The following is a 14,359-nucleotide window of genomic DNA, read 5'->3' as shown; positions in this document are numbered from 1 at the left end:
CATCTGTTGTCTTTGCTCAGCAAACTTTTGTGAATGGGGAATTTTTTCCAGGACAGGATGTTGCCCTTTCTTTTTCTGGGCATGGTGTATAGTTGAAAGCGTGAATATTTATGACAATTATACAGTGAAAGTTTTGAGACGATTCAGCTAATTTTTCTTTGAATGGGAAGTTTTCATGGTATTAATTGTAAATATTTACCCAGGGTATTTATTTTCAATTACACAACTCTTGCTAAACACTATTTTAAAGTGCAATTTTTATGTGAATTGCTCTAAACGATTTGAAAGTATTATTACATTCTGGCCTTCCATCCTGAAATGTTGAAGGTAGTAATTTTGTGGTACATGTGTTTGTCAGTTGTACCAAACATTAAATCTATTATCAATATTTATCATGATCATCATTTAACATCCACTTTCCATGCTAGCTTGGGATAGACAGTTCCAGTCACATTGTCTAACCCATGCCAGCACGGAAATAATCATCATCCAGTGTTTTAAATCCGGGTTTTGTCCCCATTAATGGGGGTGGCCAGATATACCCCAATGCCATAGCAACCGCCCTCACACCATCTCACCTCTTACCTGGTTTTGGGCATCCTCCTTTTTCAAACCAACCCTCCTAATCTCCTCAATCTTTTCCTTGGTCTGCCTTGCTTTCGCACTCCATTTACCTCAAACACAATCACCCTCCATTTACCTCAAACACAGTTACCCATGCACTTCATCCCTCCTCAACACCTGCCCATACCACCTCACTCCATTCACCCTTGCCAACCATTCCACCAATTCTTCCAACCCCAGCATTCCCATCAAATCTTCAGTTCTCCTCTTATCAAACAACTTCACCCCACATATTTCACTCACCATTGCTCTCTTAGTCTTCAAAATTACCATTTCTGTCTCCCTCAGACGCCATGTCTCACCCCCATACAGCATTGCAGCTCTCACACAACTCTTACAGACCTTTCTCTTCATCGTTAATGAGAACCTTTTCTCATATAACAACGCTCCACATCACTCTTGCTGTCACAGCTGCTTCACATCCACCCTATCTCCCAAATAACAAAACCCTCATCACATAGCATTCCCACTGGTTCTGTCCACTCTCCAGCTCCTTTCTCACATCTTCCACAAACAAACTCTCTTGCCAGTCTTGGGGTCACCTTCTACTTTTTTGTACATCTACTATGAATCCATTTCTCACATCTCATACACAACACCACATTTGCCATTACCCTCCTCCCAGGTACACTACATGAATCCACCTTACTCACTAACACTTCTCCTTCCATCCCGCTCACCATCACCTTTGTCATCCCAAGGTTTACCTTCAAACCCTTGCTTTCAAACGCCTCCTTCCATTTCCAAAACTTCTCCCTCAATCCCTCTATCGTCTCACTCATCAGAACAAGGTCATCCGCATACAGTACCTCCATTATCAATCCCTCTCTTGCACTCTCCATCACCACATCAACCACTATTGCAAACAACAACGGTGACAACACAGATACCTGATGCACACCAACTTTCACTGCAAACTCCTCCAACAGCTCTGAACCAATTCTAACTCTTGTCTTTACCTCCTCATAGAAACTCATCACTGCCCTCACTATTACCTCTAGTACACTTCTCTTCCTCAATGCCCACTCAATCACCTTCCTTGGAACCCTATCAAATGCCTTCTCCAGATCAATGAAGCATATGTACAACTCCTCCTTATCTCGGTATTCCTCTTGCAATCTCCTTACAATGACCACTGCATCTATTGTCCCCTTCCTTGCATAAAACCAAATTGCATCTCATCCACATCCACCCCCTTCCGAATTCTCCTCTCCAATACTCTTTCCACTGTCTTCATTGCATAAATTCACTCCCCTATAACCCCACAACTCATCGCATCCCCCTTCCCCTTAGTGTCCAATCATCTGGCATTCCTCTTCCATCCAGCACACTCTGGCAGAGCTCCATCATCACAACAATCCCTATCTCCACACTTGCAGTTATCATTTCCACACTTACTTCTGATGGTTTAGCTGCCTTCCTGTTTTCATTTCCTTCATTGCCTCTACTACTTCTTCCCAATTAACCCTCTCCACTGACCCCTCCACTACAGCAGTTTCCACCCTCCAATCCCATTCATTCTCCTCATTCATAATTCCCTTCATATGCTTCTTCCAATCTCTTCCCCTGTCCTTCTCACTAAAATTCAACCTTCATTCACTCCCCCTCATGCATCTTCCTCCCTCAACATATCTTCCATATTTTTGCATTGATTTAATAAACCTAAACACTGTATCTGGGTTCTCATCAAGCCCGCTCAACTTATCCTGAGCCTCCTTCCCCATACATCTCGCAACCACCATCTTTGTATGATTCTTCGTGTTATTATACCTGGCTTTCATTTGCTCAGTCTTATTATTACATAAAGCTTTATGCGCTTCCTTCTTCCTCGCTATCACATCCCTTACCTCCTCGTTCCACCACTATGTATTTCCTTGATCTCTCCTACCTTTTGTCCTTCCACACACTTCATCACATGCTTTAGTACCCCTTCTTTAAAAGACTTCCACAGATCTGGGGCATCAATGCTTACCAACACCTTAACTCTCTCCTCAAACCTTGCTCTTGTTTCTTCTTCCTGCAGTTTCCACATGTTTCTCCTCTCAACTGTTCCCTTTCTCACACACTTTTTGGTTTTCTTCTTATCCAACTCAGCAACCACCAACCTGTGCTGCAACTCCCCTGATATTGTCTTCATGTCTTTCAACTACTTCTTGTTTTCCCTGCCAACCAACTTGGTTGCTCAACTTGCTAGACATAGCAGCGAATAACCCACAAATTACATATTACATTCTACTATTCAGAAAAAAGATGGGGAAAAATAAGATGGTCATAGTTCAAACGTTTTTCTCTCAAGTCCACTGCTATAAGGCCAACTGAAAGGCAAGCAACAATTAATTGTTATTACAGAAATGATTGTAGTGGAAAATTAGTTGACTAGACTGAAATACTGATGAATTCATGCTTTCTAAATCCACACTAAGGTCCTTACTCTTAATTATTTAGTATTTAAACCAGCCACATCAGGCGGAAATATTCTACATATTTCATGTTCAAACTGACCAGATTTGACCTCTAGATTCCCTTGTTCAAAAATATAAGGACACAGATCGTGTCGTATAGCCAGCTGGAGACGATGTCTCCTGGGGCTAAATTACAGCAACATTCATCCTAAAGCAGGACTGCCATGTTATGTTGGCAAATAATCTTTACTCCAAAGTACTGTTGCTGAATATCTCTTGTTGTGAGATTTATAAATAGTAATTTTCTAATTTTTATAGTGTTAGTGCCACAAAAAAAAAAAAAATGTATTTAATATGCTCTGTAAAATAGTTGGCATTAGGAAGTGCATCCAGTCATTAAAATTTTGCCAAAACTGAGACATTGGAATTTGATATGTTGTTGAAACATCCACCACTTGCTGACATGGAAGGTGGGGTGGCAGTGTACCTCTGCAAGAGATATTTAACCTGTAACACTTTAAAATAACAAGATGCGTATATTACTGTTCCTATAGTCATCTCTGAAATTAAAGGATTTTATTGTGTAGACTAGACTTTTGTGTGTTTGAAGGTTATATATCATTTATGCTGGGCCTGATAATATGATGTAAGGCTAGTGCTCTTCTTGAATCACTAGAATCTATGAGCCAACAAGGAAACCTCAATACAAGCTAATATAGTGGCCTCTATATGGTTTGTTAGTCTGCTAGAAATAGCAGAGTCTCCCTCAAATGATAATCTACCATTTTAGTAAAGGACAAATGGTCCTAGGTTCCCTGCATATAGGAAAAAGACAGGATAGTCATGGCTGGCATACTTTGATTATAAATCTGCTCAACCATCAGGGCTGAACAACAACTTGAATATTTTATTTATTTTTTTTCTTTAAATAGTAGAGGAAGTCTGTTGTTACAGTAATCCCTGACCTACACAATCTCTGAAACTGCATGTTCGGTACTATACCAAACAACCATACATATCACACCACAATACTACCAAGGATTATTTTTACACATTTCCTCAACCAGGTCTAGCAGCCAAATTTCTTTCAAATTACCTCCTATATCTTGAAAAGGAAGGATACAATGGATAATGTACTTCACAATCTGTTGGGTGATATAACAGATAGACAGTTAGAATACTTTTGTTCATAGGTCTGTTTGATGTTAAACAACAATACCGTCCTTACAAATAAACTTAAGATAAACACAAAAGGAAGATATTACTTAAAAGCAACAGCAGCATCAATAACTGAATATGCACCTCTAGAGATAAATATAGAAATCAAACTGAACTCAGACTTTCACACTGTGCTCCATACAGTAAACCAGGGTATTTTGAAATCTTCAACAGGTTTCTCAACTTAGTGGCACCACTACATTTGGAGTTTTAACATAGTTAGTAGTTTGCACATTTGATATTCCGTATCAGGAATGACTAAAGCTACATAAGAATTAGTGTTCTGGACTGCTGTTAGAAGTAAACATTTACTTGATTAAATATTAGTTGGATCTAGGTTAGTATAAGTGACCATGAGCATTCAGTTGTTCAATCAACTAAACTACCACACTCATTGAATTAGCCTGTAAGTGGCCAAATGTTTCACAGAGACTTGTATCCTTCATGTAATTCTCAAGCAGAATCAGTGTGACAGTTTGACAAACCTAGATCTCTGAATTATAAATGTAAAGCATCTGATAGACTTTTCCACAGTTTTAGTCTACCTAATTTCACTCACAAGGTATGGGTTGACTCATAGCTTTAGAAAATGACACTTGCCTAAGATACTACATAGCAGAATAAAAACCAAGGACCCCATGATTGGAAAGTAAATTTTTTAACCATTTTCCACACTGGTATTAATTTGCCTATTGACCAGCACCTTCATTTTGTTTCTTTTCCTGTAACTCTGCTCTTCTAAAATTTCACACCTGTTCTTGCCACAAACAGTATCTGCAATTGCTTTGTTTTAAGTAGTTTAATTATGTATTGTAAATTTTTATTTAACACTAAACTCGACATCTGTATTTTCATGAGCTTCCTTTTCCTGGCTCATTTGACCCCAAAATGCAATCATGGGTTTATAGCTTTGTTTTTGGCCATATTATAAAACTGTTGTTGTTAGTGTTACTTTCATTTGGTATGGTAAGTATATAACATAAAGCATTCCATAATGTCAGTACATATAATTCTGACACTTATTTGAATATTAGCCAAATTTTCTTCATACATAGAAACTTGAAATATAATTTTTTGGCAAAGTAATTTTTCAAAAGAACAAAATATTTGAACATTCATTTTGTATTTGATTCTCCATGTCTCTCTTTCCATTTCACTCTTGACCTTTTCCCTTTCTTTTGCAACAATAAGCATTCTCACTTTTTGGCAAATTCCAGGGTTTACAAGAAGGAACAAAAGTACAGCAAAGCCTTATTTTGTCAACTCAGCAATTGGACAAGGTAACTCTTGAAGAATCTTGTATCAACTATCCAAAGATAAAGTACATACAGTGTATTTTTAAATGTACTGTTGCATTAAATCATTTGTATGTTAGCATGAAAGAAACTGTTGTAAATCCGTTGTATTCAGCTTTGAATTTATTTCACAGTCTATTTTGTTGGACAAATGTGTCTGTAAATATTGACATTGAAGAATCCTCGTAAGTCTTTACCAGTAGTTTTTAATAGAATTTCTCTTTTTAAATAGTATTACATCAAATAATGTAATTTAAAAATAAAGCATTTCAATCACTGCTGTTGCCACTACTATAATCACTCTCTTCATTTTTACTACCACTAACATTAAAGACAAATCTATTGCTGATTTATGTGCATTTTTCAGACAAAGAAACAATATGAGAGAGCATATAGGGAAGCAGAAAAAGCTATTGAAGCCTACAAAAAGGCAGATGCTGATATCAATTTGTCTCGAGCTGAAGTTGAAAAAGTAAGTGAATAAGCTTAATAAATGTTTTATAACTGTTCATCATAGTAAATATTTTTCTTATATTCTTACTAAATATTGTGTATGATGTATAAAATCACCATCATCATTTTTACATCTGCTTTTCAATGGGTTAGATGAGTCTTTTCTAACACAATGTTTCACCACTTTTTGTGCTTCCTTTGTCATCTTCTTTGTCATGTTTAACATTTTAAGATACACCAGTTCTGCCCATGTCTTTCACAGTTTTCTTCTACTTAGATCTTTTTGCATTTCTTTACCCATCTGTCATCATCCATACATATTACATGTCCATACTAATGCAGTCATCTTTCTTGCATACAACAACTTATTCCTTTTATACCCAGGTTATCTCTCAGTTTATCTGTACCAAATTGTTCATGCTCATTGATATTACACACTCAATAGAGCATGGTTGCTTTATTCCTCTTCAATCTTTACACATCCCCTTAATTCAGTGCCCACCTCCCATACAAACAATATATTAGGTTGTTTCGCATGTAATGTCACATTTTTAATTACTTGTTATTTCGGTCATTTAAAAACTCAATTATGTATACTATGCATTTAATCTTGACTCTTTTTCTTTCCCAACAATATTGGTATACAAAATTCGTACCCACAAAACTAATGAAAATGATAACAACGAAACTATGTTGAGTGATTTCCTCGTATGAGTTCAAACTGGATCAATCTGCCGCAGAAGCTGTACACAATATCAAGCAGGCCTTTGGTAATGGTTTTGTTGACATCAGAATTGTTCAGAGATGGTTCCAGGAGATGATAGCCTTGAAAATAAACAAAGGGGTAGGCCAAAATCAGGTATTTGATGATAGATTTAATGCTTTGGTTGAACAAAATCCAAGAACAAAGGTTCAAAAACTTACATCAGAACTCCAAACATCTCGCACAACTGTTTTGGGACACCTGTAAAAATTTGGAAAAGTCAAGAAAACAGATAGGTTTGTTCCACATCAACTGAACGAGATTAAAAAAAAACAAACGCCTTGAAGTGTGCTCCTTACTGCTTTCTTGGCTGGAAAAAGCCCATTTTTGCATCAAATCACTACTTGTGATGAGAAATGGATACTCTTTGACAACAGCAGAACAGGACAGTGATTAGATGCAGGAGAGTCATCTAAACACTACCCAAACCCACCATTGCACCCGAAAAAGTTAATGGTCTCTGTATGGTGGTCTGCGAAGAAAGTTATTCATTATTCATTTTTGCAACAAGAAAAAACAGTAACGGCAACATCGTATTGCCAGGAAATTGATTGTATGAATGAGAATTTGAAAAGAAAAAGCAACTCAGATTAGTGAATAGACATGGCCCAATTTTGCTTCATGACAATGTCTGTCCTCACACTCCAAGCTACGATCCAAAAGTTGCAAAGCCCGAATTATGAGATTTTGCAACATTCTCCCTATTCCCCTGATATCGCTCCTATTGATCATCACTTATTTAAGCATTTTGAACTTTTCATAAGCAATAAAACATTCTTAAATAGAGAAGAGGTAATTGAAGCATTCGGACAGATTATCACAGCAAAAGATGAATTTTTTTTTTAATGATGGAATATATGACAGAGAAACATTGGGTAAATGTCATAGATGAACATGGATCATACTTTGATTAAATAAATCAGTTCTCTAACACTTCTGAAACATTTTATTGTTACCTTTCAAATATGACATTTCATGTGAAACAACCTAATACAGTCTATCTTTCACTCAGAGAGAGAGAGAATCCCCTTGTTTCCAACAGAGATAATAGCTCTCTGAACATTTTCACACTTTACCAGCATGCAGTTCCATAGCTGATAAGTTGGCCTAGATAAAGGAAACTATCAGCTGCTTTCTAATGAACTTTCTAAGCATTAATTTATTTTACTAGTACTTTCACTACAAGCTACTCTTGTACATCTGCCACATACAAAGTCTTTATTCAATGTCAGCCTGCTTGTGATTCCAATACACCTCTTGTGCACCCATGGCTGACACTATGCACCATATGGAGTTGCTACTTAATCCTTATCAGAACTTTAAGTACAGTCATTTCCTTGTTGGCTGCAGAGTCTTTTCTTCCTTCCTACTTGCTGGTGCCAATAAAAAGCATCCAGTCCACATTGTAAAGGGGTTAGCATTTGGAAGGACATCCAGCTATAGAAACCATGCCAAAGCAAACCTCGCCAGTGTTGGTGCCATGTAAAAAGCACCCAGATCACTCTGTAAAGTGGTTGGCATCAGGAAGGGCATCCAGCTGTAAAAATCATGCCGAAACAGACATTATTGGTGATGATGTCCTGTAAAAAGCACTCAGTCTATGTATCCTACTTGTTTGTTTTGTTAGTAAAATTGTCCCAGATGTTGACCTCCAACAATTTTGCAACTTTTCAGAAGTAGGTACATTAATTTAAATCAAAATATAGGTAGAGTCAGTATAACATTTTATTCTTTTTTTTTTATATGTTGTTCAAACATTTTCGTTAAAAATAAAATCTAAAACTCTACACTAGTTAATATACTATTGACTAATGTACCCTTAAACAATTAAATATATTTATATAACAATGTGTCCAACAAAAAAATTCATTAACAAATGAGACACAGGTAAATATAGATAACATATTGAAAATTAATATATATTTTCACACATTATTCATATTAATATACAAGGGATATATAATAATTGTATTTTTGTCAAACTAGAAAATACTATGTCTTAGGTATGTCATGAAATTGTCCAAAGCACCCTTTACACAATGGCATTTTACACAAGGAACATATAAAAGAGGTTTCAACTTGATACACATTTGAAGTTTTTTTCTTTAATTCTATTCTTGCAATGAGCACATTCTTCTCACTTTTCCTACCATTTATTTTTCACTCTGATAGAAGTCAATATTTCATCTGCTGGCATCCAACTTGGTTAATTTTGCTTTTCTTCTCAGCTTTGTGCTTTCACAAAGAGAAGCCCCCATGTAACCATGATACAATGTCAACATAAAACTTCATATGGCAGTAGTCCTTTGGTGGTGGCAATACCATGTGGCTTTTCATTTTCATGATATAAGAATTGACAATTAAATTTACTAATACCACAAAATATATCTCCACCTTTTCTTTCCAGGACATCCAACAGGATAGTATGCATGATACTGGTCATTTTTATCAATGTCATGGATGTGCTTATTTTATAAGATTATTATAATGAGTTTACCTTCAGTGCCAACACCTAGCTGATGACTGGTAGACAAGAATAAAATTACCATCTGTTCTTCTCCAAGGTGGCTAGCACATATTCTTTTGCATTTTGAGATTTAGTAGTTTTTATTTCTTGGAGTAGTCCTTTGCAATTGTCCATTATTGTACTGCAGGTATAGGTGTTTACAAGAGCAAGACATTCTGCCAAAACCACTGAAGAAAAAAAAGGACGAATATAAAGATGCCTGTATTGATGGTGAAACGACTCAGAGACCATACAACATCATACCCCAGTCTATTCTATTTCCATTATATTTTTTTCTCAGTTTAAATAATCATTGCTTCATCAACACCGAGGCTTTTTTTCCTGGCAATTATACAGTCTGTATTTTTTCCAGATAGCAAGTATTGGGTGTACTTTGAATAGAAGGTCATAGTTCGGTTCATTTCTGCTGAGGTCATTGCAAAAATCACTCAGGTGTAAATACTGATTTACTTTCAAATACTTGTTTTTTGGCATAGTACTTGATATGAAAGGATACTATATCTTATATTTGGGTTCCCGCAGTCTTGGAAATTGCTTTATACCAAACATTACATTTATGGCAAAAAGCTCAGATCTTCCATGAGTAGTAATAACTTGTTGGGCAAATTGATTTGTTTCTTATGCAAAGGTTTTGGAAGGACATTTGAGGCAAAAACCAGAATAGATAATTCAAGATAGATTGTGTTGTGAACCAGTAATTTCAGTGAAATCAGGAATAATAGTTGATGTTGTAATGTTCAGCCATGTTGCTCTAATGTCTTGAATGGTACATTTTCATGCACATTTTCATCACTTTCCTATGAAAGGATTCTTGCTTGTTAGATGAAAATTCATAAACATCTATATTGAATTAATTTTGATCATTTTGATTAAATTTGACTTTATGGACAGGTAAATTTAATTAATAGGTATATAAGCAATAACTTTATGGATAAGCACTAAAATTGAAACTCTTAATGTATCCTACCTGTTTGATTTATTACTAAAATTATCCTAGATGTCAACCACCAACAACTTTGCCATTCAAGATGAGGTACATTAATTTGAATTAATTTAAATGCAGGTATAATCAGTACAAGATTTTATTCTTTTTCTATATTTCATTCAAACATTTTCATCGAAGATAAAGTATAAAACTCTTTTACTAGTCAATATACCATTGGCTATGTACTCTTATACGATTTAGTGAGTAGATTTACATGATAGAGTGCATCTAATAACACAACTCATTAACAGCTGAGACAAAAGTGAATTACAGGTGTGTAATATACTGAAAATTAATATGTATTTCTCACCTTCACATATTTGTTATAAAATTAAAGGAATACATAATTATATTTCTATCAAATTAGAAAATATAATTATGCCACATTTCTGTCATGGAATTATCCAAAGCACCCTTTACACAAGGGCACTTTGCAAAATGAACACATATATGCAGTTTCAACCTGATATCCTTTTGTGGTTTCTCTTTTTTTCAATGAACACAGTCTATAAACTTTCTTTCTTCCATTTATTTTTTTCCACTTTATGAAAGTTAATATTTTCTGTTGACATCCACCTCAGTTAATTTTGCTTTTCTCACACTTCTGTGTTTTCTGGAAGAAAAACCCTCACGTAACTGAGATGCGACGTCAACCCAAAATTTCATATGCAATAGTTCTTTGGTGGTGGAGGTACCTTGTGGCTTTTCACATAAACAATATATGAATTAACAATAGTTAAATTCACTAAAAACCACAAAATGTACCTCCTCCATTTCTTTCCAGGTTGTTCAACTGGATAGTATACCCAGTACTAGTTGGATTTATCAACATCACCCATATATTTATTGTAGGAAATATTTATTGCATGTTTCCCCTCAGCACTAACACCAGGTTGTTCATTGGTAGACAGAAATAAAATTTGTCTTTTGTCCTTGTATACTGTGATTAGTAAATTTTCTTTTTGCGTCTAAAGAATGTCCCCTCTTTTTACTTTGTTGTTTTTATCTCATGTTGTAGCCCATTGCAATTATTTATCACAGGCAGGATGTTCTGCCAAAGCCACTGAAAAAGAAAAAAAACAATCAAAATACAGGTGTCAGTGTTGATGGTGAAAAGGTTCAGATAGAGAATATACAACATCATACCCCAATCCATTTGGTCTGTCTCCTTTATAATTTTTCCCCATATAGACCTCAAAGTTTGTACAATACCCTGTGTCTGATTCACAGACTTTCCATACCTTGATGCCCCATTTAGTGGGTTTAGCAGGCATGTATTGTCAAAAATGTACCCCACACTTATAACCTATCATGACTTCATCTACACTGAGATTTTTCTGAGACAGATACATAGTTTTATACTTATCAGAAAGTAAATTATTAATTGGACACACTTTATACAGGGGATTGTAGTTTGATGCCGGGGACATTAGCAGAATCAGATAAATGTGAATATTGAGATATTTTCAAATACATTGTTTTTGACATAATACTAGAGATGTATAAATTACTATACCTTACATCAGGACTCCAGTAGTTCCACAATCAAGGCAACTGCTTGATATCAAACACAGTGTTTATGGTAAAAGAAAAAAGCCTACGGTTGCCATAGTGGATGTGGTCTTCCACGAATAGAAATCATTAATTGAAATCAATAATTACAAAGTAGACCAACTTGGAGGAGAAGGGTTTGGAAGCTTAAAGATCCTGCAAACGGACAGAGATTTAGAGACATACTACTTGAAGCATTTGACAAAATAGAAGGAGGTATAGCATCATACAACATGGAAGATAACTGGAGTTTCCTACGGGACAACCTGCTGAATGCCACCGACCAGATCTGTGGCTGGTGTAAAGTCCCCTCTCGACCCAAAGTAACTTGGTGGTGGAACAGTGTGGTTGACAGGGTTATTAGACAAAAGAAACAGGCTTGGAAGGACTGGAAGAATGGGGGTAGCAGGGAAGTGTATCAGACTGCTAGGAGACAGGTTTATCTAGCCAGAGAGGAAGCAAATAAGAAAAAATTTGCAAATGTTCTGCGCCGTGAGGACCAAAGACTTGAAGTATTTCGTGTTGCAAGACAGTGTGTGGAAGAGAATCGTGATGTCGTGGGTGAGAAATGTGTTCGCATGGATGATGGTACGCTTGCTCTAAATGAGGCTGCAAAGAAAGAGGTTTGGAGACGCCACTATGAAAGATTGCTCAATAAAGAGAATGAATGGGAGAAAGAGAGTCTGCCAAATGTCGTCCCAACAGAGGGACCAGCTATCCGAGTTGACAGTTCCATGGTAGATAAAGCAATTATGAGTATGAAGACAGGGAAAGCCCCTGGCCCATCAGGAATCACTGCAGAGATGCTCAAAATATCTGGCAGTGTCGGCTATAGCCCAGTCACCCATATTGTTAACCAGGTGATACACGAAGGAGTCATACCCAATCACTGGTGTAGCAGCACCGTAGTCAACTGTTACAAAGGTAAAGGTGAAGCTTTAGATACAAATAATTACAAAGGTATCAAGCTATGGTTATGAAAGTTACGGAGACGGTCATAGCCCAACTAATTAGGGAGCGAATCAATTTAGATGAGATGCAGTTTGGGTTCATGCCAGGTAAAAGCACCACTGTTGCCATATTTCTGGTAAGACAACTGCAGGAGAAATACCTAGCCAAGGATAAACTACTGTACCTGGCTTTCGTTGACATGGAGAAAGCCTTTGACAGGGTCCCCCGATCCCTTATCTGTTGGTCAATGAGGAAACTAGGGATAGAAGAATGGTTAGTGAGAGCTGTGGGAGCGATGTACAGAGACGTTGTCAGTAAGGTGAGGGTTGGCAATGAGTACAGTGAAGAATTCCAGGTAGAGATAGGGGTCCACCAAGGTTCTGTCCTCAGCCCCCTCCTATTTATCATAGTCCTCCAGGCAATAACAGAGGAATTCAAGACAGGATGCCCCTGGGAGCTCCTCTATGCTGATGACCTTGCACTAATTGCTGAATCACTATCAGAACTAGGGGATAAGTTTCAGGTGTGGAAGCAGGGACTAGAATCGAAGGGCCTTAGAGTCAACTTAGCTAAAACCAAAGTTCTAATAAGTAGGAAGGTAGACAAAACACAGACCTCTTCAGGTAGACGGCCCTGCTCGATCTGTAAAAAAGTTGTTGGTAGAAACTCTATAAGATGTACCCAGTGCAAGCTATGGACACATAAGAGGTGCAGCAATATCAAAGGAAGGTTAACTAGGAAGTTAGTTTTTGTATGTGGCAGATGTTCAGGTGCAATAAACACTGAAAATGTGCAGAAAACAACTTCTGTCTCATTCTAGGGAGAAAAACTAGAGGTAGTTGATAGCTTCTGCTATCTGGGTGACAAGGTTAGTAGTGGGGGTGGGTGCGCTGAAAGTGTAGCTGCTAGAATAGCTTGGGCAAAGTTTAGAGAGCTCTTACGTCTACTGGCGACAAAGGGCCTCTCGCTCAGAGTAAAAGGATGACTGTATGACGCATGTATACGAACAGCCATGCTACATGGCAGTGAAACATGGGCTGTGACTGCTGAGGACATGTGTAAGCTCGCAAGGAATGAAGCCAGTATGCTCCGATGGATGAGTAATGTCAGTGTGCATTCCCGACAGAGTGTAAGTATCTTGAGAGAAAAGCTGAACATAAGAAGCATCAGTTGTGGTGTACAAGAGAGACAATTGCACTGGTATGGACATGTGGCGAGAATGGATGAGGATAGCTATGTGAAAAAGTGCTACACCCTAGCAGTTGAGGGAACCTGTGGAAGAGGCAGGCCCAGGAAGACCTGGGATGAGATGGTGAAGCTTGACCTCCGGACTTTAGGCCTAACCGAGGCAATGACTACTGACCAAGACCCTTGGAAATATGCTGTGCGTTAGAAGACCCAGCAAACCAAGTGAGACCAAAATCCAAGTCCTCTGCCAGGGATGTAACCAGCCCACTTATGCGTAACATTCCTTCTTTGGACACTGAACTCCACTTGCGAAGACCTGTTGAGGCAAGTGAAATCGAGATCAAAATCGAACTAAATTTGTAGACTGGCACCCATGCCAACATCTTCATTGAACACTAAACT

At 37.3% G+C, this 14,359-nt stretch overlaps 1 protein-coding gene across 1 annotated transcript in view; it reads left to right on the top strand.

Moving 5' to 3' along the window:
- LOC106872534 (cdc42-interacting protein 4 homolog) overlaps nt 1-14,359 on the top strand; it is a 197,327-nt gene that overhangs the window by 14,229 nt on the left and 168,739 nt on the right. Inside the window, exons 2-3 of the mRNA XM_052965856.1 lie at nt 5,462-5,524; nt 5,907-6,011. Coding sequence (XP_052821816.1) covers nt 5,462-5,524; nt 5,907-6,011 — 168 coding nt within the window. The remainder of the gene's footprint in view (nt 1-5,461; nt 5,525-5,906; nt 6,012-14,359) is intronic.

The sequence above is a fragment of the Octopus bimaculoides genome, chromosome 2, assembly GCF_001194135.2.
Source record: "Octopus bimaculoides isolate UCB-OBI-ISO-001 chromosome 2, ASM119413v2, whole genome shotgun sequence".
Classification (NCBI taxonomy): domain Eukaryota; kingdom Metazoa; phylum Mollusca; class Cephalopoda; order Octopoda; family Octopodidae; genus Octopus; species Octopus bimaculoides.
The sequence above is the reverse complement of the archived record's forward strand: the minus strand, read 5'-3'. Positions and strand labels throughout refer to the sequence as shown.